The sequence below is a fragment of the Nipponia nippon genome, unplaced genomic scaffold (genome assembly GCF_047370975.1).
Source record: "Nipponia nippon isolate SJK-2023a ecotype South Korea unplaced genomic scaffold, ASM4737097v1 scaffold_17, whole genome shotgun sequence".
Taxonomy (NCBI): Eukaryota; Metazoa; Chordata; class Aves; order Pelecaniformes; family Threskiornithidae; genus Nipponia; species Nipponia nippon.
This window is the reverse complement of record NW_028262333.1, coordinates 12,027,734-12,052,558: the sequence shown is the minus strand read 5'-3', so window position 1 is coordinate 12,052,558 and position 24,825 is coordinate 12,027,734. Positions and strand designations below refer to the sequence as shown.

The 24,825-nt window shown below is 42.5% G+C and overlaps 2 protein-coding genes and 1 long non-coding RNA gene across 11 annotated transcripts in view; 2 read left to right on the top strand and 1 right to left on the bottom strand.

Moving 5' to 3' along the window:
• The window catches only part of FAM13B (family with sequence similarity 13 member B), a 68,012-nt gene extending 58,972 nt beyond the window's left edge, over positions 1 to 9,040 (top strand). For 5 of the 6 annotated variants that reach the window (XM_087753761.1, XM_087753758.1, XM_087753762.1 and 2 more), the window contains 7 exons: positions 253 to 482; positions 833 to 916; positions 2,117 to 2,212; positions 4,619 to 4,702; positions 4,799 to 4,971; positions 5,406 to 5,507; positions 6,726 to 9,040. In XM_087753761.1, coding sequence (XP_087609887.1) covers positions 253 to 482; positions 833 to 916; positions 2,117 to 2,212; positions 4,619 to 4,702; positions 4,799 to 4,971; positions 5,406 to 5,507; positions 6,726 to 6,849 — 893 coding nt within the window. In that variant the 3' untranslated portion in view covers positions 6,850 to 9,040. The remainder of the gene's footprint in view (positions 1 to 252; positions 483 to 832; positions 917 to 2,116; positions 2,213 to 4,618; positions 4,703 to 4,798; positions 4,972 to 5,405; positions 5,508 to 6,725) is intronic. The other variant, XM_087753763.1, reaches the window with a different exon arrangement.
• A 2,844-nt stretch (positions 9,041 to 11,884) lies between these two features.
• Positions 11,885 to 23,706, bottom strand: PKD2L2 (polycystin 2 like 2, transient receptor potential cation channel). Of its 3 annotated transcripts, none has more exons than XM_087753856.1 (14): positions 23,646 to 23,706; positions 23,378 to 23,479; positions 22,994 to 23,127; positions 21,392 to 21,648; positions 20,403 to 20,624; positions 19,568 to 19,796; positions 18,837 to 19,007; positions 17,130 to 17,311; positions 15,728 to 15,848; positions 14,888 to 14,989; positions 13,612 to 13,691; positions 13,450 to 13,519; positions 12,537 to 12,649; positions 11,885 to 12,089 (listed from the first exon to the last, which is right to left on the bottom strand). In XM_087753856.1, exons 1-14 carry the CDS (start codon positions 23,701 to 23,703, stop codon positions 11,972 to 11,974), a joined length of 1,959 nt encoding a protein of 652 aa, XP_087609982.1. In that variant the 5' UTR covers positions 23,704 to 23,706; the 3' UTR covers positions 11,885 to 11,971. The 3 variants fall into 3 exon arrangements, 1 of the variants encoding a protein (XP_087609982.1); XR_015703877.1 differs by having other exon boundaries at positions 12,057 to 12,089; positions 13,450 to 13,515; XR_015703878.1 differs by lacking the exon at positions 13,450 to 13,519 and having other exon boundaries at positions 12,057 to 12,089.
• Positions 23,707 to 23,859: 153 nt separating this feature from the next.
• Positions 23,860 to 24,825, top strand: part of LOC148056176 (uncharacterized) — a 56,921-nt gene continuing 55,955 nt past the window's right edge. For both annotated transcript variants that reach the window (XR_015703880.1, XR_015703879.1), the window contains exon 1: positions 23,860 to 24,144. This is a non-coding gene — a long non-coding RNA (uncharacterized LOC148056176). The remainder of the gene's footprint in view (positions 24,145 to 24,825) is intronic.

Genomic DNA, 24,825 nt, shown 5'->3' with positions numbered 1-24,825 from the left:
TTTTCTACAAACACAAATTATCTATGTGACTAAAATGGCTAAGTCATTCAGTAAAATTCCACAGGACAGTAAAAATGTTTCATTTCTAGATTCTGAACTACTAAAAAAATCAAACTGTTCTTGTGGCTTTATTTTTAGTTCATTAGAAGAGAAACTTTGCCTGTGCAAACTGTTATGTTCCTTTATTTGCAGTTGAACTGAGAGAGTTTATTTCTTTTTAACCTTTGGATTGAGCAATTTTTCTCTTTTCAGATGCAAAGCAGAGGAGCTCAGATGGAGAATTCATACCTCAAACACGTCCACGAAGTAACACTCTTCCAAAAAGCTTTGGTTCCTCTCTTGACCAAGAGGATGAAGAAAATGGAGATGAGATGCGGACTGTGCAGAAAGAGAAGAAGCCCACCAAGGAAGCTACACTTGAACTCATTTTGAAAAGATTAAAGGAAAAACGAGTTGAGAGATGTTTGCCAGAAGATATAAAAGTAAGCATAAGGTTATGGATAGGCTGTTTCTAAGAGAATAACAGGGAAAGAGCACTGTCAGACACTTCAGGTATTGACAAAACGATGCCTCTGTCTAGTAGCCATTTACCAAGCCCTCATATTTCAGACTCTGTGGGAAATGATCAAGATGAACCATATTTTCCTTGCTCACTCTTTATTAAAATATTTACAAGTATGTGCTGACAATATTGGACAGCTTTAAATGGGTGAAGGTGGGTTGTATGGTATTAACTAAGCTAAGTTTGGCTAAGGCATCTGTATAGCCAGTAATGTAGGAAAACTGTTAAAGTGACTTGTGTTTGATTAGATGTGAATTATTCTTCTGACAGAAAATGACGAAAGACCATTTGGTAGAAGAGAAAACATCTCTCCAGAAAAGCCTCCTGTATTATGAAAGTCAACATGGACGGCCGGTAATACTTGGTTTACTTCATCAAACTATATTAATGTATGCACAGACAACAGTAACTCTTGTGCAGTAATAATACCAGAATTTAATGCTAGTGTGGTGGTGTTTGGTTTTTTTTTCTTCTCCTAAACAGTTATCTATTGGTTTCCATGTTGCCATCAGAGGAAGTTATTACGTTGACTTCTTAAAAAAAAAAAAAAAAACAACAACCACTATGTATTAATAGGCCCATTTTCCACAGATCAGTAGGTTATTGGAGTTTGCAAAGTCATTGGTGTTGCTTGGTGCCTTACATGTCTGCGAAGCAAAGAGAAATCTTAAAAATAAACGACACGCTTGAATTTCCTGGGAGAAGGCCTGGAATGTTATTCTGGATTTCACAAAAATGGAAATGAAAAGACACTTCCCCCCCAACCCCCAAGTCTGTGGCATGTATCTTAAATAATTGGAGATACAGAAGTTAGAGTAAGTGACGAGCAATTAGTGCCTCAAGTTCTGGATTTTTATCTTGGACAATGATGAGCATCACTAGTCCAATCACGAGATCTTTCCAGTTACTATTCTGTCAGCCTTCTGGTCTTGGCACACTAGGTTTATAATCAGCACTGCCGTATAAATCTGACCAAGCTTTTCAGCCTAAAAGCCGAGGAAGAGTAATGGACTTGGAGATGCTGGCACTGGTTCTACAATCCCCTTAGGAAAAATAAGCCAGTAACTGTTCAGGATAGCCTTTAAGATTCATGTTAAGAGTACACAGTGGCCAAGAATTGAGAGTAAATCAGATATCAGATAAAATCTCTCTACAGTTTCATCTTTTTCTTTTCCCCCCTGTCATTTCTGTAGAATCATCATCATTGCTAGGCACACAATCTTCTCCCCCAGTTCTTGGTCCCTTTTTTTCCTCTTTTCCATGGGTCTGTAAAGATAGAGGGTTTGCTTCTACTGAAGCTCCCCTAACTTTTAGGAAGTCTTTAAAATGTCTTCCTGAAAAATACAGGGAGTTAAAGTGAGAAAAGAGAAGAGGAAAAGCACCCACTTATTCCCCTTTATCTGCATAAACCCCATTTCATACACACAATTTAAACTAGTTTCATGTTCCTAATTGGAATGTACGTGGCCTGGCATGAGAAGCATACCGCTTCATGTTTGCTTGTATATTACTGAGTGACTGGTATAATTAATTCTATGGTTTCTCTGCCTTCAGGTTACTAGAGAAGAAAGACATATTGTGAAGCCACTTTATGACAGATACAGACTTGTAAAACAAATGTTAACTAGAGCAAGCATTACTCCTATTCTTGTGAGTAAAACAAATGCTATTTCTATTTTTTTCCACTTTTGAACTGCTAGGCTGCCTTTAGAAGAGCTAGTAAAACTGTTCCATTAAATACATCTTTCTTGTGGAAGGTATAAGATGTTGTCATTGTACTTGAGGCATTTGATTTACTGCTGAGAGCAGAGGAGTTCAAAGCTGTCTGTGATCTTGATGGCTCTTAGGAAGGAAATGGTTCCTGGTGGAAGTAAATAAGCGGTTCTAACTTGCTGTAGCTGACACGTTCCCAAGTCACTGTGCTAGGTATGGATCCACAGTACATATTGTACTTTCAGTCCTCCCAAGAATAGTAACACCAGTTGCAGTGAAGCTTGCCTCTCTTCTGTGCTGCAGGTTACTGTCACCAGAGGCATGAGTGATAGGATGGCCTTAAGAACCATTTCATTCCTCCATGCTTCTCCAGTGTGAGACATGTTATCATCTGTACAACATCTGCGCTTTTTCATTGTGTTTTCACTTCATTTCCTTCTAACTTGCAGTGCTTTCTATTCTTTTCTTTCCTCTCTCTGTGGTCTTGTAAGAGATGAGGAAGAAAAGTTTTCATACTGTGCAAGGAGATCAATGTGACCTCGTTTATAGTACCTGTAAAACTGTTGTGGAATGACAACCAGCTGACTGTCTTTGTTCTTCATGAGCTGTAGTCAAAATCTTGCATGCTGACCCAGACTGGCAACAGAACGGTTTTGATAGTAGCTGTTTGACCCTTTTAGAAGGAAGGGACTGCACAGCTGACATGAGATCATCTCTTTACATACAGACAGTTCTCTACCAGATTTACATAGCTGGGCAGTGGCTTACTCAGCAGCAACTTAATCGGCTGTCTGTATTGACTTTGACTGTCCTTAGCTGTCCCCTTTAAGCTGAAGTACGTTGAGATAAAGGGACCAGTTCAAGATCATTCCTTTCTTGCACATATATTTTTGCATAGCTGCTTGGACAAAAAAATGTTATTTACGTTGCAGTCTTATTCCACTTTAAGGGCAACTTGAAGGCTTTTGTGTCAGTATCCCTTTCTGAACTCCATAAACACAGGTTGCTCTTAATTCTCTGTGACTGGTGAATCATAGGTTATTGGTGGTGCCCTTGACTAGTTGAGTTTTATCCCATCTCTCACCTCAAAAATCTCACTCTTCAGCTGAGATGCTGCATGGGGCTCTGAGCAACCTGATCTAGTTGAAGGTGTCCCTTCTCACTGCGGGGGGGTTGGACTAGATGACCCTTAAAGGTCCCTTCCCACCCAAACTATTCCATGATTCTGTGTTTATCAGTAGCCTTATGACTACATCATAGTTGCTCTTTTTTTTTAGCTGTGAAATAAAGGGATGGTTAATAACTAACCAAAAGGATTTTAAATTCATAAGAGATCTTGGTAACATAATTCCTAATCTGTGCCGTAGGCAACATCTGCAAAGTATTTTTCAGAGGCCTCTGCTTTTGAAACCTGTAAGACAGATAAGTGGAGCTCTCTAATTACCAAGGATTGTTCAGTGGTAGCTTCTAAGTAGGACATACCCAGTGCCAGCTATTTCAAGAATTGTTTTTTGGTTTATATGACACTCGCTTCTACGAGATCTTTCTTATGGCGTCACGGTATACTAATCACATACTCTGAAGCCTGTATGGAGATGTCCAAAGAAGCAGGAAACTATTTACTTTTCATGAACTAAAGTGTTTCGACAGGTCATTGTCTGTGTGGCTTTCGTGTTCCACCTTTCTCCTGTTTGAAGAGTTCATCTGTTGCAATTGCTTACGCTGTCCGGGATAACGGATGAGCAGGGCATAATTGCATGTGTGCAACAGGCAGCCAACAGCAATTCCTGTTCAGCACAGTGGCACCTATTTAGGCTGAAGTTCAAAGGATCTTGACAGTGAGGTGGCAATAGATAACTCTTATGTAGCTCTTCCAATTGTGGGCCTTCAGAGTAGTCTAGAAAAAGAAACTGGCAGTGTTATTCCCAATGTATGTCTGGCAGAAGATAAAAATGGCTCTGGCCTTGTGTAACTTTATAGTCTCCCTGTGGTTTGGTGTGGGAGGAACAAGGGTAAACATGAAATTCAGAGATATCATTGCGCTTTATGAATTTTCTACAGAACATGGAGAGTGTGAGTGCTTTCTACTTTTAAGTTTAAAGAAGAATGTTTTTACATGAATTATAAGCTACAACGTTTACTTCTGTGTCAAGGATACTTCGGGCTTCTGAGCTTTTTGAGTTATATGGTTATTTTGTTCGTGCTCTGTAAGTATGTTTGCAGTCTTTTATTCTTCTGAAGGAAGAAATACCTTTAGGTATTAGGTGACTTCAACAAAATTTTGACCGCATGCAGCATTTAATGTCTAATTGCATATAATGAAACAAGTTTAAAATATTGCAGGGGTCACCATCAACCAAGAGGCGGGGGCAGATGTTACAGCCCATTATTGAAGGTGAAACTGCCCATTTTTTTGAAGAAATTAAGGTGTGTACGGTGCATTTTTAAAAAATACTTCCCAGCACTTGTAATAGGGAACTGAAATATTTCATATTTGTTTTGAATTTCTGCTTTGACTTTCAGGAAGAAGAGGAGGAAAGCGATGGTTTGTCTGCAGACCTGAACGATATCTTAAAAACTGCTGTCCAAACACAGTCTGTTTTAAGCCCAGTTGAAAACTCCGAGTCTGATGTTGAAGATGGTCAAGAGAAACTGACCCGGGACCTTAGGCTGTCGAGCACCCGCGCTGCTTCTATGTATGTAAAAATAAGAAGTGACTAATTCTATTACAGAAGTTGCAATTATTGCACTTACAGTCATGATACCGAACACATGATGTTGGGTGGAAGGGAGTGACATGTTCAGCACTTCTTAAGGAAGTGTTTGGCCTGAGTGAGTGTTCTTTCCTCTGACATGTCTGACTAAGATCTTTTTGTATTCAGTGAATTGTTTAGTATCTTCTAAACCTTCTTCAGCCTTACTTGAGCTGTGTAGACAGCATAAAATTTATACCCTTTTATTAACTACTAGTTTGTTCTCAATATTTCACCCTCAGGCAGATAGCATATTCCTTATGAGCAAGACAGATTTCTTATTAGTGCAGCTAGCTCAGTTGTTTTTGAGTATGCTTTGAAGAATTTAAATGTAATTGTATGGCCAACAGTATTTTTCTTTCACTTGAAATTTTTAGGCCTGAATTATTGGAGCAACTGTGGAAAGCCCGAGCTGAAAAAAAGAAGCTACGTAAGACATTACGAGAATTTGAAGAGGAGTTTTATCAGCAGAATGGAAGGTGTGTTTAGCACAAAACCAGATGCTGGACAGCAGCCTCGTTTTGTAGCCAAGATTTTTTTCCAACTTTCTATATGAATGTTGCCAAATGGAGTCTGATCTGTTTTAGTCTCTACTATGAATAATCTCCTGAAGGCAATAACATTCTTGCGTGTTTTTAATAGCAGAGGAAGCCTGCTCCTGAGTTTTGTTTCCTCTATTACAGTCTGTAAAGCATAATAATGAAAATGGAAGAAGTGATTTTTTTCATTTTCAAAAATTAACATTTTAAAATACTTATTTAAAAAAAAGTAATTTTTTAATATATACACCCCCCACACACACCCCCCGGTTATCCCTCTGTTTTAACATAGGGCAGGGAAGTTTGCCTATTTGTCCTTTGTTCCAGTAGGTGAGTCCTGGCAGTGGATATTTGCTTTACCGATAAAGGGGCTGATTATTTTTATTCTTCTCTGTATTGTTTAGTTCTTTTAGGCTTCTTATGTGAATAGATACTGTTACGAATTTGATTGAACTGTTGCCCTTGGGTGTGTAATAGGTTTTTTTTCGAGGCATGTCACCTCATGAACAAAACTAACACCACTCTTAAGAGGTCAGTCACTTCCTTGACTGGCAGACATTCTCACTTAACTATACTTTCTACTGTATTTCTCCTTAACTAGAAACTCCTGGACCATTGGTCACACAAATTCCACTAACATGGCTTCATCATGCACTTACTGAATTTGGGACATAACTCCTTTTGACTTTAATGGCAAATAATGAGGTTAATTAAGGGTTGATTTCAAAAGAAGCCAGATTAATAGATTAATTTATTACAGTCCAGTCTTAAATAAGAATAATTCTCTGCTGTCAATTTGTGGGTCAGTCTACATACAATGAAAATGTAGATTGACTTAAATTTATTTGTATTTTTCTGTAATGTATATACAGGATCCAAAATGAAAGTCTTCATATTCTGTTGTTAAAATCTCCAGAAGAACTTAAGAGAATGGTTTATAAACAATGCTGCAAGAGTTGTGCTGAATAAATGCTGCTGGGTTTTCTATTCAGTTTTCTACTACAAGGAACTCAAATGTAACAATGTGTCTATTATTGGTGAACCAGCTACCAAAAATGTTTTTATCTGCCGTAAGATAACTGCACACTGCTGCTTTTGTGTTTGACTTGCTGCAGTATGGAGGATTTTCTTGAAACTTAGGTGTGCTTCTTTTTACAGGAACGTACAGAAAGAAGATCGGGTTCCAATGCTTGATGAGTACAGGGAGTACAAGAAAATTAAAGCCAAACTTAGGCTGTTAGAAGTCCTTATCAGCAAACAAGATTCTTCAAAATCAATATAAATTATGTTCCTCCAAACCATTGAATAACATGTTTCCGTATACAACCACTGTACTTACCGGGTGCTTGTGTTCATTTGTCATGCACTGTTGAAAGAAGCCAGTTTGTGCACTTTATTGTGGTGCCACTCTAACATGTTTGAAGGGTAAGTAGGTCCTGTCTAGAGAGCAAGTAAGAGTTCTAAGTTAGAGACTGCTCTATCCAACTCTAGCAAACACAGTTTCCATCAAAGTTTCGTATTACAGATGCATCCATCTTGTTCCAAAACAACCATAGCTTTTTTCTTTAGCATTCAAGAACTTTGAGACTTTTGTTGTTACCAACTTTTTGCATTATTGAAGAAATTATTAATACCATAATGCTACACTGAACTACTCCTCTTGCCTATTTTTTATTATGGGGGAAAAAAGTCAGCAAATTAAACGTACAGCTCTTTTTCCTGGAACATTTAAAAAAACAGACTGAAATTCCTTTCAAAGGACTGCTGTGGAACAACTTTAATTTTTGGTATTCTAAATTGCACCTATAACACAGTAATAATTAACACCTATGGATTTTGCTCATTAGTGGTCACCTTTCCTCCTTGATAAAGATGACAGTGGACGAACCAGAAAGTGACCTTCCTTAGTGTCTTTTAAAACTTGGAAAACTGAAAAGTTATATCACATGCTGCCTACAGGACTTACGTTACTGTTGTTCATTTTATCGGTTATTGTTTATCAACTAGTGGTGACATAGTGTTTTGTCTGAATTGGATACTGCATCTCCACTTTCGGAAGATTTGAGGAACATAATGAACATTTCAGTGTATGGGAAATCTGATGGCGCTCAGACTTGCGTAGCTCCAGCAGAAAAGAGCTGGCTTAGGGCAGTTAAAATTCCACTGTACCTGAAATAAGGGCTAAAATCAGTGTAGTTAATGCGCACCACAGGGTGAACTGTCGGTTTTGAGTGAAAAAATTACTGCTGTTTATCACGATTTTGTTTTACAGTTGGAGAATAAAAATAAGTTATCTAACCCTTATGATGTAAGCAAAACAGTTTATGGGCCTTGCATGATTTAGCTTCAGAGTTGAAACTAAATAATGTTTTGAGTATCACATCTGCTGTGCTGAATGATGATTTAGCTACTAGCTTTATGCTCTGCAACAGCCATCAGCAGCTGTTTTTGATCTGGCAAAATCTAAGTGTTAATTTTAATTGGTGCTTTCTCAATTTTTTTTCCTTCAGTGTATCAGTTTGATTGTGGCCATGTTTTGCATGCACCTACTCTCACTGCATGTTTCTATGACTGGCTAATGTCAACATAGCTATTATTCATACCGCTTTATGAAAGACCAAAAATGAACTTTCTCACAATGTAAGAAATGGCTAGCATGTAACCTCATAGACTTGCTGTTCTGTCATGAAACATATGAAATAGGTGGAAAGTAGGATTTTTAGTGCTCAGATTTCATCTGTGTACTGTAGAATACTTTTTGTTTTACTCTGCTTGTAGGCATGTAATTTTGGAATTCAGAAGAAAAAAAAGCACTAAAACTATTGAGCACTGGTGGTATGCCTTTTTTTTTTTTTAAACTGCAAAATGATCTGGGACCTTAGAGAATTATGAGGTTAAACTAGTCTTGAGACCATTTATCAATTTTATTCACTTCCATTGTGCAATGTACACTTCAGTTACTTTTCTATCAGTCTGCAGACACGGGTGTATCCAAACATTGAAACTAATGTGTACTGTATAGTGTTGTACATGAATGTTTGTGTTTTATATACCACATGCAAAATGTCAATATGCACTATTTAAATGTTTTAAATAATATATTCCTCCTTTATAATGCTTAAATCTATATGATTCCAATATTTTTATAAGTGAGTGAATGATCAGACTGGTTCCAATTCAGAATTAACAGCTGCTTTGTGTTCGTTATGCAGTGTTTGGCTGTTTATTCAGTATAGTAGATAAGCATGGCAACAGTTATGCTGAGTGTGTTTTGTGCCATCCTTGTTGAGCAATAAATAAATGGTAGAACTAGGCATTTTGTGATATAACAGTTTTACTTTGGTAAAAACAAAACCTATATATCTATATGGATATATAGATATTGAATATATATAACTAAACCAGATATAATTGCATTGCTATGTCTGGTGCTCATTGTATAGACTTTTATAATAAAAGTACCTTAACCTTTATTGTCATATATCTCTGTTTCTTATCATGCTTTTTCCTCCACTGCCATCTCTTCAAAACAAGTGCCGAGTCCTTCGTTATTCCTATCTGTATTTGTAGTTTCAGGGTGTTGCTGAGGCAGGTCCGAATTCTGCAGCCTGCCAGCAGAGCCACCAGCACTGGTGGTGGCTCGGGTGCTGAGACAGCCCTTGATGAAGCTACAGCAGTTTAAGCCTTATTCTACCTGTTCAGACTGTGCCTCTCGGCAGAGACAGCAGGGAAGGGACCAGAGCAGCTCCTGAACTGACAGCTTGGCTTATGGCGCGATGTGGGCTTCAGTTCCTGCCAGGGTGCTGGCCTGCTGTGCGATGACGCAGGAGCAAACTGTGAGTCTTGCTCATTCCTGCTCCCAACAGTAGCAACTTTGGGAGTCGATGGGGCAGAGAGCTGATTCAGCTGTTACTGGGCTAATTAATTCACTGCTGATGGATACACCTTCAGCTGATGAGCAGTATTTGATTGTGTCTCTATATCCATAATGGTCTCCCAGCCTTAAAATCAGTATTGCAGCAGTTACTGCTGTGTTTGTGGCCAGAAAACACTGTTACTGCACACACTTCTGTAAACACAAGAGGATGTTTTTCGTCTGGACCAGAGAGATTTTTTTCATAGTGTATTGATGTAAGTTCATATCAAGAGTGATCGAGGGCTTTCAAACTGACTCTTGTGTTGTATTTTGTGTAAATCCACCTTTCTTCAGCCTAAGGCCTGGCAGGGGACAGAAGAACTCCTGAAGGTGAAGACTCTGCTTGTGGATGTGTGGCAGCACAGGTAAATGGGAAAAAGAAAAACAAGTAGGAAGTTGAGGGAGCAAGTGAGGGAGAGGAGACAGAAGGCAGGCTCCAGTACGTTCTTTAGGGTGGGATGGAATAACCTTCCCTCTGATCATGTCTGTCCTCTGAAGACAGGGGAAAAAGAAAAATTCTTAGGACACTGGCTTGAAGAATGAATGAGGTTTCTACAGATCTGTTCTACAATCCTCCATTTTTCCTTAGCATTGTTTATTCAATGAAGCTTACTCTGGTCAAGTTGCTAATGAGAAGACAAATATCCCTCAAATAGTGGCTTGGTGGGAACTGTTTAAAATTCATGTGCTACAAAGCAACAGACTAAGAAGATTTTAATGAAGGAAAATAACCCTGTTTTAAACACCATTAGCCGAAACGGAGAAAAAACAGGTATTTTTGAGGGTGCAAAAAGCTCAGTGATACTGGGACAGATCTTCCTTGCTGAAAAACCAGTTCTGAGACAATGCAAACCTGTAGTATTCCAAGCCGTACCTCTTTAAAGTGGTTTGCTTGAGCTGTTATGTGACTGCAGGGCAAGGAGCTTGCTGGGCAAAGTGAGGCAGGCTATAAAGAGGGCTTCCTGTGCCCCAGAGTAGCAGAGCAAGGCTGAGGAGTGCTTGAAAGCTCTTGCCTAAAGTTCTGGGTAAGTAACTGTGGCCAAAGGTTTCGAGACGTCTTTGTACGAGAGGGGTTGCCAGGAGGAGGAAAGGTCAGAGATGCCAAAGGTGCAGTGCATCTGCTTTCCTGCATGTCAGGCTATTGAGTAATCAGGATAAACAGATCATCAGTGACCCATGTTTTCTGGGACAAGGCTCCTGGGGTACTGCATAGCAACAAGAACCCTTGAGGGGAAGAGGCGGTTTTATTTTAAACTGGTCCCTTTTAGAGGAGAGAGGAAGTCTCTGCTTGGTCAGGAGACTGAAGTACGGAGTCAGTGAACCCTGACAGGCAAACCAGTGCATGGTGATGTTGTGTTACTGGGCTGAAGTGATCTCTTCCTGGGTGCTTTCAAATGCCTGTCTGCTCCCCTCTCTCTGAGACAGCTCCTCCTCGGTGTGATTAGCTGCAGAGAGACCAGAGACCGTGTAGCAGCTTGACATAGTGCTCTGCAGCACGTAGGGCTTTATATTATAAATCCTTGCAGGATTTATAGAAGTTTCAGGATGCTTTGGAGGCTGGGGGTTGCGTGTCATGCATGCGCTGGGATGCACAGCAGCAGAGCTTCCCTGGGGCAGGGACTGCGTGGCGCAGGAGGGGTGCTGCAGCCTGGCGATGGCCCCGTGTGTCCTCATGGCGTGTTCAGATGGCATTTGGGCGTTTGTTTTATTTCTTCTGTGGCTGAGGCCCAGCAATGAACAAATGTTAACGACTACATAGGAATAGATAGCTTCTGGCCTGAACCTAACACCTTGCCTCTAGGGCAACAGGTATAAATGGATTTAGGAATAAAAAGGATGTTCTGAAAATTCAGGCTGGTGCAGGGGTGAAGCAAATCGCCCTCTGGTGGTTCCAGCCGTTAGGGCCTGAGCAAAAGAAGAGATTGATTGATTTCCCAAAAGAATAATTTTTTTTTTTTCTCTGAAGGTAACAGTAACCTGTTTGGGAAGCAACAGGTGCCTGGAACAAGAATTGTTGAGAAATAAGCATCAGCCTTGGCAGCAGATGCACTAGCAAAAGAAAGCGGTCCAGGGAACTGAGGGCTAATGACCTGTGTGCTGGACTGCTTGGTGCTGGGCTACAGAGGGCCCCGATGGAGAGAAGGGCACGGAGCAGGCCCAGGATGCTGCCGCTGCTCGTGATCTGCTCTCAGTTACACAGCTGTGTCTCACAGCAGCCCCAAAACAAGGCAGAGGAATACAGGTTGTCCAGGCCTTTGTAGGGATGCTTACCCACAACTCTAGCAAGGTTGGTCAGTTCTCAGAGTTAAAGCACCTGAAACTCTCAGAGGAAAGACCCAGAAGCAACAATGGTTTATACCTTTATTAACATTCCTTCTTCTCTTCTCCAGAAACAGAAAAAAATAAAGGGGGTTGGGGTGGGGACTTTGGATTTATGTAAACTGCGTGAAGAGTCAGGCCATCTCGTTACCAGATGAGCTCCTGCGTTTTACTGTGCCGTCTTGCCTGAAGTATCCTTCAGTTGTTGCATGCTTTTCATAATTCTCTTGAGTTTTGCATTAGTGTTCTTTAATTCCTTCTCCAACTCGGCTGTATACCTGAAAAGCCTAGAACACACAAATGCAGCCACATATCCTTGAGAGGGCGCTGCCCTTAGACGTGCACTTGCAGCCTTCCTCTTTGCTCACTTGTGCTGGCTGCCAAGGGTCTGAGTCCTGAAATACCCCTTCACCAGCACAAGGTCTTACAGTCTCTGTGCCCCTCCCTGGGCAGCCACAAGGAGAGGTTCTGGAAGACTGACAGTATTTTAAATTCTTGTCCCACCTCATTCTTGACTAACATCCTTGTTACAAGCTGCTCTACTAAATTCTTTTGTTTCCTCCTTCCCTCCCTGAGGGCAGCTGTTGTCAGCCAGTATAAGAGCACTTAAAGTAATCACTGACTTTGTGTTGATCTGCTGTCTCTCAGGTTGTCACTCGGTGAGGGTTTGGGCTAGGGCTGCAGCTGCCTGGGGATGGGAATAAGACTGCAAGAGCCGACTCACACACACTTACTGCTGAAATTCTGCAGCGGAGACGTAGCTCTGAGCCGTGGCTGATTCTGTGTCCTCAGTAGATGAATACTTCTGAAGTTGTTCTTTCTGTGGCTTTGATAACCTCAGCTGGCTCTATTGAACACCAGGGGGATTTAAAAAAAAAAAAAAAATCACAGACGAAGCCAGCATGGCTCACTGGGACACCTGTACCACAGTCCCTCCTGCAGGGAGGGGGCATGCGTGCAGGAAAAGGTATTTGCAGCTTTGGGGAGAAAAGTGTTCTCCATCTGAAAGTAGATTTTCCTTCTGGCCCTTCCGAAAAGACAGGATATAGGAATACACATTTCTTTTCAGTGTTGAGAGAGATGGCAAGTATTGTGTGTAGTAGTGTTTACAGCTAGCCAAGGGGCTTTCTCTCTTGTTGTAGAAGTGATTTTTTTTTTTTTTTTTAAAAATGTTTTAGAAGTATTTGGGCAGGCTTAGCCCAGATATGGAACTACCAACGACTGCTGGAAATCTTTTTGTAAAGCAAAAAGAACCTACAGTAATCTTTCTTCTTGCTGTAGATGCAGCAACAGATGGCTGTAAAACTTGTTTTCCATACATGTGTTTCTGTCTAACATTTGGGCAAATGCCCAGCTCACAACTTTATACCACTGCAAAGACACACTGACCTTACCCTACTGCCAGCTCTGCTGTTGCAGTGTATGACCTTGCCTGAGCAAGCTTTCATTTGAAGTTCTGGGCTTTATTAGTGATTTTTCTTTCTTTATAGGTCTAGCTTTTGCTATTCCTATGATGTTAAAAATAGTATCCTGTGGAGAAGTAGCTTTTGTAAGTAACAGTGGGGACAACGGTGACTCCTTTTGTATTATTCAACTTCTGAAATATAATCAGCAGTTTCTAAGAATATAGAAAAGAATAAAGCCTACCTTTTCATTAGCACTGTCTCCAATGGAAAGCTTAGAAATATCCTTTCTTTTAGTGGCTGAAAATTCCTTGCTTGTCATTCACACAAATGAGAAGAGACGGAAGTCCTGTGAGAAGGGGTCTGTGCTCAGTACGGGGGGTAAGAGCAAATGCTGAGATCCTACCTTTCCAAGCTCTCGTCTGCTGGATTGGTATCCTTCTCTGGCTTCTTCAACTTGAGCTTGACAAGGGCCTTACTGCAACTCTGAACATAGACGGGGGAAGTCAGGCACGTTAAATGGCTTGCGTTTAACCAGAGACACTTTTGTGCAAGGACTTGAATGCAAGGAACAAACCGTCAGTGTAATGCTTTAGCAATTAAAGAGAAATCCCACCAGTCTATGACTTTCTTTGTTCCCTTAGCTTAGCTCGGAGAACTTACCCTGCTATATCTCAAATTTGTCATGAAATCCCTGAAGATAATCGCCAGCCAAATCCAGTAAGAGTTTCTGTTTTCAGGCATATTCAGTTTAATCTTGCTATAGCCTCAGATGAGTAGGAGAATGAGCTTGGGTGGGGGGAATTTAAGCTGTGCTGTTGCTGACCAGACTGGCTGTATCCTGGCCAGGGACTCCCCCCTTCCCTTTCCTTAATGAAAGCTAGGCTTTGCGGAAGCAATGTAACTTGTGTCTATGCCACTCATAAAATCCTACAGGAAAATTTCAGGTGGATACAGCTGCCGGCCCTCCTCTACGGAGTGGTCAGCGTAGGCCAACTTGGACAAACACGGTCTGAGGGCGCAGGCCTCTCCTCCCACACCTATCTCAATCTTATTTATCTCACTGGTGATGCTGTATTCTCCAGCTAAAGTCAGGTTTCTAGGCGGAGGTTCTGATTTGCCCCAGCAACAGAACTGCATGCAATCTCTTTGGCTTCAGCGTATGCATTTGGCAGGAAAGGAGGAAGTCATAATTTCAAGTTGAACTGAAAAGTTAGGGAAAGATCTGTTCCCCTTTTGTACTCATTTCTGGCACACAAAAATGGTCTGAAATTTGTGGAGCTTTAAAGGTACATATTTCTACTTGTCTTGTCGCCCCATACAGGCAAGATCTTTTTAGTTTTCCAGTTTGGAAGAGCAGCAACAGTAAGCTCTGAAGAAAGCTGATGACAGGATGTATCACAAACCAGGCTGGTCTTAAATATTGCTTTTAAAGGGGTGAGGTGAAGGTAGGCTCCTTGCACCCTAACTCATATGCTACTCTTAGCATTAGGAGCTCCTGTGGTTTTGATGGAAGGATGTCTCTGTATCTGACAAATGTTTATTTAAAGTGAAAAATCAAATATTGGGTGTTCTTAAATGGTTATGGCCCAGCTGTTTAAGGCTCTTTTGCTAGTGGTGTAGCTTAGAATACCCCCTCTTATCTTGAATTAAATGAGGTAGTTACAGAAGTGTTTACTTACCTGTGTGAAGAGGTCTCTGATCTGAAGTTCTTGACTGGGTATCACTTCAAAGTCTGCTTTGACTTCTGAATAGGTGTCATTTATAATAGCCAAAAACATGTTCTGCACAGGAAGGATGCAGTTAGAGATTTGTTTCTGGAAATTGCATTTGTATTACTCTGGGGCTGTTGTTTTGGGGGCTGTTCCATACTGGGGCATGTAACTAAGGGAATTGAAGAGCTTTGCCGGGTGCAGACATGCTCGTAATGCAGTTAAATTATCTGATAATCTTAGGGTCTTAGGGAATATTTTTCAGGAGACAAATCACTTCTTTCCTATCTGCAGTATCAGCTAAAAGGCCCAGTTCCTTGGAGGTACTGGATTTTCTGTCATATACTTGTAGGTTTTTCAGATGGTGTTTCAATCTGAAGTAATTAGTAAAAACAACAATCTAACTGATAAAGCAAACCTGTACCTACCTAGTCCCATCAGTGTCTCTCTTTAACCTTCCTACCTGACAAGGCTGACATTATGCACTTTTCAAGAGCACCCAATTAAGTTTTCAGAAATTAAAATCTCAAGAAAAGGGTGGTGCAGTAGAGTGAAAGGTGCAACGTGCTTGTTCTGTGGTGCAAAAGCCCTTTTTGTGGCCATTTGGAGGAAGGGAGAGCTCCGAAATGTCTGGCCTGCCGGGAACTCCTGCGGAAGAGTCTGGGCTGTGTCTCTGCGCAGGCGTCCTGAGGGACAGCTGGGGCGAGCCCAGTGTCGTCTTGGGGTGAAAACCACTGTCTCCGAGCACTACCCAACAGTTCTTCCCTACTGCTTATGTGACAGGATAAGCATTTTTAAGACAATACCTACCAGCAATATGAAGAACACAAAGAATACAAACGTGATGAAGTAAATAGGTCCAAGGATTCTGTTTGCTGCTTCTATGGTTTCAAAATTAAAATCTCCCAGCACAATACGAAACTGTGTAAAGCTGGGAGTAAAAAATACAGGAATGAGGTTGACTGGCTTCTCCTAAAGAGAAGTACTGTAAGCATTATTAAAAAGAAAAAAAAAAACAAAAAGAAAACCCAAAACCAATAGATACAGTTGAGACTGATTCACCATTACCTTCGTCACTGAAATCAAAAGGCAAGCCAGGATAATACTGCAATGGTAAACTGGGCATTTAGCATGTATTGGCGAATTTGAAAGTAAAAAGAAATTTTTAAATGGCTTGTATGAGAAAATACTTTCATTTTGGGTAAATCACCTGGTTTTGGTTGTTTGTTTGTTTTTTTTATTTCCCTTCTCTTCTAGCTTCATGATCCCTCATCTTCTGTTAGTACAGAAGGTAACAGTATAGATCCCTATGTCACCCTGTAGGGGATTTTATTCCTAGCTAAGATAAATATTTATTTCTCTGTATTGCAGCATCTTAGAACTGTCTGACATCCAAGTGGATCCAAAATCAGCTGTTTTTCTGGTTTAGAAGTGCCTTAATTTTACATGAAAAGCTGCTTTCAAACAATCTGGTACACTAAAGATCTCTCTCTAAAGTTGTAATAAATGTAGCCATGGGCTAAAACACAACGTACACCGTGGGTGAGAGGTTAGGGTTGCTCCAAGGTGCAAGGACCATCAAAACCAGTTCCATCTGGCACCTGGAATTGATTTGATGTCATTGCTACAGTGAGTGGCTGAAAAAAATCTGAGGAAGAAAGTAACACGAGCCAGCAGATGGGATGTGGGGACTCTTGGCTATGCCGCTGGATGTTTTCTTAAAAGAGCTGTAATTCCTGTTTGCACACATGCTCAGCTTGTGCTCTGAGCCTCTGCGTCTCTCAAGTGGTTCTGCTGTGGTTTTCATGCTGGGGACTGTAGCCTGTGCCTGGTGGCGTGTCTGCTGGGTAGTTTCACGTTCTTGCTTTTGAAAGAGGCAAAAGAGGCCTGCTGCCAGGCCTGCCTGACCGCCCAGGGGCCTGGTTACACGGGGCAAAGTCGTGGGGAGAGCTGCGGGGATGAACAGCTCCACTGGGCGAGCTACTCCTCAGCTTCCTCTTCCTACACTTCCCTGAACTGTTTAATGTCCATGTGGTCTCCCTTGAACATACGAAGGCTTTGGCAAACAGAGTGTAGGGCCAACAAAATTGGTTTTACTCTATGAAATAAGCTTAAGTGTTAGAGACCTGTACTCCTAAGTTCTGCTTAGCAGAAAGTGGTTTGCACCTGACCAGCTGGGGATTTTGTATCACAAAGGTTAGAAAGTACATACATGCAGTTTTGGAAAGTGGAAAACTCTTCCACTTGTGACCCGAAGACCAGATAGCCTAACTGGGCATAGGCAAAGAAAATGATGAAGAACATGATGGCAAATCCAATGATGTCTTTGGCACAGCGAGATAAAGTGGAGGACAGCTGCATCATGGTTTTGTTAAAGCTTACATATTTAAATATCTGCAAGAGAACAGAACATATTGTTACTGGGGGATCAAAATATATTGCAACTTCTTAACAGAATTTCTGGAATGTTCTCTGTAATCATAATTTACAGGTTAAGTCTTACCTAGAAATAAGTTGCATGGTATGTATCTGAAAGGAGAACTAGGATTGGGTGTGTTTCTGGAGAAGATAAATATTCTGCAGGGCAAATATGCTTACGTGCTAAAGCTAATAGTGTGTAGGCAGGTCTTTGCTGGGTGCTGGTATGTGTAATCGGCTCGAGCAGATATGGACCCCTGGTCAAGGAGATTGCAAGCCATACCATCCTCCTGTATCTGAGGATTCCCTGATGCGCTGAGTTGGTAAGGAGCTCTCTTTTACTTTGGGTCTGAAACAAGGCCTGAACAAAAGCTTTGTTCAATGACAGTCATTAATTATCAATAGTTGTGCTACTAAATTAACAGTAATCAGTCTGAGGGAAGGATGATGCAGGGGACGTGCAGCTGGGGTACAGAATGGACGTAACAAGGAAGACCGTCCACAGAACTGGTTAACAGCCAGTGCTCCCAAACAACTTCTTCCTGCAGCCTTGCCCTGGGAGGTGGAGGAAGGCCAAAAGCCTGTTTATTTTAAAAGGATGCGACCTTTCACGATAGCTTATGTTCAGGTACCTAGGGCTTGACTCCTTGGGGTGTGATCTCCTCTGGCAGATGTGAGCACCTCCTGCCTGTTTGGCAGCCGCTTTCTGCTGGGCGTTTTACAAACACCTTAGGGGAGAGAGGGCCTGCGAGCAGCCTGGGACCAGGCAAAGCTTTAGCAAGTTTCATCCGGTCACTGGGAACACTGAGGCCACCAAAACCAAAGTCACTGATGGCTGCTGGGTAGAGGGGAAAGGGTGCAGACCCCAGTCAGGGCCAGCAGGGTTTAGTAGATTAGGGGCAGTGGCACACAAACATGCCGGACCAGTTTGGCCCCAGAGCACCTGGTTAGGAACAAAAGTAGCCCCTAATCTTAGAGAAGTTTGCTACTCTCTGCAGAGATCAGCAAATCTATTTGCAAGTAAGAAGGAAATTAAAGGTGTCCTGGCACAAAGCCACTTCTGAATCAAGTTCAGACACATTTTGCCTTCCCCTGCAGCTAAAAAGTAGCTACTGTTTGCACAGCTTTTGGCTACAAGCTATGAATAGCTTTCACCTATTACAGCTATGCCGTCTGTATAGGTCAGGCTGTGACCTGGATAATATTGGGTCTAGGAAAAGACTGAGTTTGAGGAGGCTGTTTGGCCATGGTAATTTCCCAGCTGCTCCAATGGAGACAGCTGCCCACGTGCAAAATTTTTTTTTAGATGGGCCTGGAATTTGCGTGACCCATGTTTATGAGAAGGAGGTAATGTTAAACTCTTCTGGAATCTTATAAACAAAATTCTCCCTTTTAGCCCCACCTTTACAATTCACCCATGAAAAGGTAAAAGTGAACATTTATGCTATGCTTAGAAACATTATGATTCTTGAGTACAAGAAAAGGGAATAAGAATAAATACCTTTATCCAAGCAAAGAAGATGTTGACAGCAATCATGTTGTTGTAAAGGACTTGCCAGAATGCAAGAAAATAGAAGTCTGGATATACATGGGCATCAGACAGCAGCTCTTCCATTAGCAGGGACACTTCTACAGTGCGGTAGATGTTGAAGGCAATGGCAAGGATGGATACCTGAAGGAAAGCAGAAGCAAGTGAAACTGAAGTCCAGCTACACCTCCTCTCTTCAGACTTCCCTGACAAGTCTCAAAGTCTTATCACTTTGCACAGGAAAGACTGTACTGATTTCAAAAGGCCCATGGTTAGATTTGAAGAACCTGAGCTTTTTAGATGTTTTGTTGTAAGTTGTATATATGACACTTTATTGGCCAAATAATTTGTAATTGTACTGCGATAATTCTGGGCTTGTGCTACGTAACATGCTGCATATGTTCTAATTCCACCATGTTAGCTCTGTCATGCACTAGCGCTTCCCTGCTCTGCAAAGATTAGGGCTAAAACAAACAAGGTGGATAACGAGTAGAGAGGACGTGGAGCCACAGCAAGCTGACAGCAAGGCTAGAAAAGAGTTCAAGTGTGCTGAACCATGGTGGGCCCTGTGGTCTCTTTGGTGTAGGACAATGGGTGACTGACTCAAACCAGACACAGATTTGGGCTGTTCTGGCTCGTTGGCTGTCTGTCCAGTGCTAGCCTAGGCTGGCAAGCACAGAGGTGGAAGTCAAGGGGTAGCTCACCACCAGCAGCAGCAAATCCAGCCAGTTCCAGGCACTCCTGAAATATTCCTTTTTCAGTTTTACCATTTTTATAGCTTCCTGGATTATGAATATAATGATAAAGAGGCAAAAGGTGATTTCACAAGAAGCCAGGAAGTAATCATAATACGTGATGTATCTGAGGAGCTTCACAGAGTAGATATGTGAGGAGGTGAGTGCACCCCCGGTAGCAGGGAACTCTACCACCAACCTGAAAAAAATTGGGGACTGGTGTTAGTTACCATCCCTTTAAATCATCTCAGCCCTTAATTTTCTAATATTAATTTTTTATTACATTAATAATACCTTACTGGAACTCCTACATCTGTAAGATCTTCTTGTAAGGGCTATGCTAAGTTCCCCATGATAAGAGTATTACATGGTAGGGAAGGTTGAGAAAAGAAAAGCTCTTAGGATACCCAAGCTATGGTGTTTGGTTAAAAGTCTTTAAAGAAACCGTCTCAGAAGAGCAAATGCTCACCCTACCCTGAGTCTTTTCCCTCCTCTAGCTGACAACAGGACTAATAATCCAGTCTTTGACCTTGCGAAAGGCGCTGAAATCTATTCCAACAGACAGCAGCAACCGGCTGTACAGACCAAACACCAGCTATTAAAAAAAAATACCTGAAAGGAAGGATCTGAGTCTACTCCCTGCACTAACTGAATTTCTGCATTTTTAATTAACTACTGTCTTGCCAGCTGCTACCTGAGAAACATGGCTATACATGGCTGAGGTGACCAGCCTTTCCGTGTGTCCTTATGGAAGCACCATGCCTCAGTAAACTGGATTTCACATGTAGTAAAGGTAAGAACTCACTTGATAATACAGAAGAGGTTTATGTTAGCATTATATGTTGAGAAGTCGATAAATACAACCCTGGTGCCTCTGGTGAGCCAGCTGTTCTGCCTGAGAAACACCAACTTCTCCATGCTCTCTTGCTTCGATTTAGGCAAGGTGAACATATATCCTCCACTGCTGTACAAGCCCATAGATCCCCAGTACCATGGGGATAACGAGGAGGCTGAGCTGTATTTCCATCTATTGGAAACGGGAAAACAAAGCAGCTCAGCTTATGGAAACTGGACTGAAGTAAGCTTTAACTCTTATTTTATACAATCCTTGTTAGTTCTGGTGTTCTTCTGCATCCACAACTGACCATTTAAGCCAGACCTTTAAAAAAGACTTTTCTTTACATGAAGTATGCTCAAGACATATGGCCTTAAAATATTCTCATTTCTCTTATTTGCTAAATACTCAGTACATTCACGAAACAGCAATTGCTTATGATTCTGGATTTCACCCAATGTGGGCCAGACAGTTTATTACCTTAAAACCTTTACAGGTAAATGGAGTATCTCTGATTTATGTAGTTCATTGTTACTGTGGCGTGTTCACATGTTCTTTCATTGGATTAAATCAATGCTAAATTAAGTGTGTGAAGCAGGCCTTTTGGCTCTGTTTCCAGAGCCTTTTAGCATGATTCCAATTTATAAACATGTGATTTAAATTCAGGCCTCATATAAGTCAGCCTTTCTCCAGAGATGTTAGTGGAGATAGGTCCATTAACATGTGCTTTTGAGCTGGGCTTGCTGTTTCCAGTTCTTCCTGTCTGTCTGCTGTAAATTTCCCATGTCAAATTCCCATCTATAATGTTGGCACAAAAACAAATCTATGGTTTATCTCAATGTAAACAAGAGAAAAACTCAGCTAATTGCATGTACAGTTGTTACTAACTGAAGAATAGTGGCATTAAGGATTTTGTTAGGTTTTCAAAAACATTTCTGTGCTGAAGTAGGATGACTTACTCAGATTCGTTACTTAGACCAAAGTCAGACCTGTCTTCAGCTCGATAACGATATTCACTGTAACAGTCTTCTAAAAAAGTATGGAAATACGGGTAGATGGAGCAAGTGTTGTTGCGTACTTTCAGCTGGCGAATCTGGGCTACTCCCAACAGCAAATTCTCATAGTAAATATGGCTGCTGTTGTTCTGGAGGGTTAACGTCATGTTGTTATACCACTTGTCCCAGTAGAGTCCATCCAACAGGGGTCCCTCTGCAAACTATATGTACAACTGAGGTTAAAGATTCAAAAGAAGCTTTCAATACCGCTATTACCCCACTTTTTAGCATACAAATCTCCACAGGGTTCTCAGGTTACTTATAGCTACAGAGTCTAAGCTAGAATACAAACAATTGCGACCTATGTACTGTCTTATAAATACATTTACCTCTTTTTGCTATGAGACAATTCTATTCCCTATGCAATTCTATCAGAGACATGTAATGGGATTATTCAGGGTAAGACTACAACATACATCTGTTTGGGGTTTCATTGAAAAATTCTGCTGAATCCTAAACAAATATGTTTAAACACAAACATTTATATGTTGTTTTAACAAAATCTGTTGGTTATCTTAATCTCTAAAGATCTGTTTTGGGATATATTTCTGATTAGGTTTTTAGTCATCTGAATCTAAATGAAGTATTTATTTCTGAAGGTGGGGAAAAAAAAATACCTCTTTTTCTAGGTGTTTCTTAGATGCAGATAAAGAGCATTAAACTTGGGGATAACGTTATTCCAAGTACAAAACAACATGCCCCCATGGTCTGGCACCATCTGAGCACGCATTACAACCATTTCTAGTACATCAGCACACGCATTGTATAGCAAGGGCTCACTATTTTATGGACTAGCAATAACAAGACACCATGATAAGAGGGAATACAATTCTTCAAATGAACTGTTATAACCAGGCATTTCCATTTTTAAGGAAGAGTAGGGTGAGAAACTTTGCCTTCTGCTGTCAGCTGGGCAATGCTGGTAATTTTGGGAAGTCCTCCACCTAGTAGTGAAAACGGAGATATGTTTTGCAACCATCACTGAAATACGATGTAATCTAACAGCAAACCAGGTGAATCAAGATGGTATATTCTCTTGGCTGCCACAGTGGAAATCATAATTATTTTTTTTAAACAGCTGAAAGTCAAAAGAACTTTCAAGGCCAGGTTGGATGGGGTTTTGAGCAACCTTGTCCAGTGGAAGGTGTAACTGCCCATGGCAGGGGGGTTGGAACCAGGTGATCTTTAAGGTCCCTTCCAACCCAAACCATTCTATGATTGTATGAACTGTAAACCCAAAATCTTTCTGTTTTTATTGAAGCTCTTTTCAGACCAAGCCCAATATTGAGAATATGATGCAGCAATTAATTGGCTTATTGTTTTCTTTGACTGACTATTCAGAAGTATCAGCATTATTGTTTGTACCCAGAATTTCTCCAAATGCATTTTAAGAAGTTAGCACATGGCTTTTAGGAGAACCGCAAGACTGTATTGCTCCAAATTAACAGTAGGAGCTTCTTCCCTTGTTTGTTCTCCAAGAAAACATATTTGCAATGAAAGCCTTACCCTCCAGAAATCGGCTCTGCTCCCAATACTCCTAAACCCACTCCTGTTGTTCTCAGAGGAGGAGGGCTCCAGGAAGAGATGGGACATGACCTTGTTCAGGTAGAACATGTCCGTGCTCACCATGCCAAACGTCACTGGAAAGAAGGGGCAAAGAGGGGATGCTCGCAGGCTGAAATTAGAGGATGACAACAGCTTCTGACCTTGCTTCTCTGCTCCAGCTGTCATTAAGTCACGCTGCTAGAAAACGGCAGTCAGCAATTTTGGCTGAAGTGGCACTTTAGGGTGGATGACAGGTGGAGTAAGAAGTAAATACTGAAAGAGGTACAGCTTACACAGTAATTATTTGTAAACAGGTGAAGTCGCCTCCGTCATCTGATGACTTACGTATACAGAGGTCTGTCAGGAAAACGATGTAGATGACCAGCTCCCGCAGGGTGGTGTTCAGCTCCAGTTCTCTGGTGCAACTGCCCCGGGGTTTCGCGGCACCTGGTCGGGGAAACGGCGGCGGGGGCAAGGGGGAGGCAGAGGCGTGCCCTCAGTCTCCGGCGAGGCCGGCAGCCCGCTGCCCTCCCGCGGGGCCGGGGCCGGGGCCGGGGCCGCGGCCGCCGCGGGGTAACGGCGGCTGAGGGGGGAGCGGGGCCGCCTCACCCACCGCTGCCGCTCCGCCTCTGCTCCACCGCGGGCCGCTGCCGCGCTGCCGGCGGCTCCATGGCGGCCGGGCCGGGCCGGGGCGGGGCGGCTCCCGCCGCTTCCCCGTTTGAATCCCAACGGGCGGCGGCGAAGGCGGAGGGAGGCGGCGCGGCCGATCCCCGCCTCGGGCCGGTTCCCCTCACCGCCTGCGGGCGGGCTCGGGCTGGGCAGCGGCACCGGAGCGGCCGCGGGCTGCCCCTCCCGCCCTGGGCGCTTACGGTGGTCGCGGTTTCGTCGGCGGTGTCCGGCGGGCCTGTCCCGCCCGGCCCGGCCCGGGCCTGCCCCCGGCGAAGCCCCGCGGCAGCGGTGCCTGGTGGAGCCCGCGCTTCCAGCCCCTCTGTTGGCGGCCGTTCCTTCGGGGGGAAAGTAGATGATAAATTGCAGCGTCTGGTTGCTTCCAGGCTAAATTCAGCCAATTAGGAAACTCCCTTCCTGCTGCGAGGAGCGGCAGGGAACGCAGGGTATGTTCATTTACATGTGTATTAATGCAAACGCTGCGAGCTCGGGTGCTGCTGGGGCTCCCAGGCACTGGGAGAGCTTAGGGTGCTCCTGTGCCGGACCTGGTGCCGCGGCTCAGCGCTGGCACCGTTGCCCAAGCATCCCAGTGCCTTGCCGTTCAGAAGCCCACGGGCGAGCTGGGCGCCAGTCTGCATTCGATCAGCGGGGAGGGCTGTTTTCGTGGTTTTCATTGCTCGGGCAGCCCTGAGGAGAAGCGTCGTGGTAGAGCTGCAGGATTTGGTTGAGAATTTATTAGCCCATGTTGTGCAGTTCAGATTTGGGGGGTTTATTTAATGATTCAGCAGTGTGGCGTGAAGCCAAGACCTCATTTTTTTCCGTTCTGGAAGCTGCCCGTGGGGTTGCTGGCTAGCAGCAGCGTTACTGCGCGCTCCCCGCGAGGCGTTCGGGCTAGTTCCGTCCTCACAAATTGTCCTGTAGCAACTGTAGTCGAGAAATCTTCAGAGATTGGGTTTGTTGGATTTAGCAAAATCAGGTTCTGTGGTGTTTATTATTATTTTGAGCAAGGTGGTTGTGAATAGCAGCACGCAAACTGTTTGGATGATTCAACTGAAAAGCTTGTTGAGAGCCAACGGTCAGGCAAGTCACAGCCTCTCCTTGATTAAGAGAGTAAGAAGGGGAAAAGG

Coding starts and splice junctions, on each gene's coding strand:
- PKD2L2 (XM_087753856.1), bottom strand. CDS start 23,703: ATGGAGCCGCCGGCAGCGCGGCAGCGGCCCGCGGTGGAGCAGAGGCGG. Junction 23,480..23,645: donor GCAGAGGCGGAGCGGCAGCG/GTGGGTGAGGCG, acceptor TTCCCCGACCAG/GTGCCGCGAAACCCCGGGGC. Junction 14,990..15,727: donor TTGTGTTCTTCATATTGCTG/GTAGGTATTGTC, acceptor CTTCCTGTGCAG/AACATGTTTTTGGCTATTAT.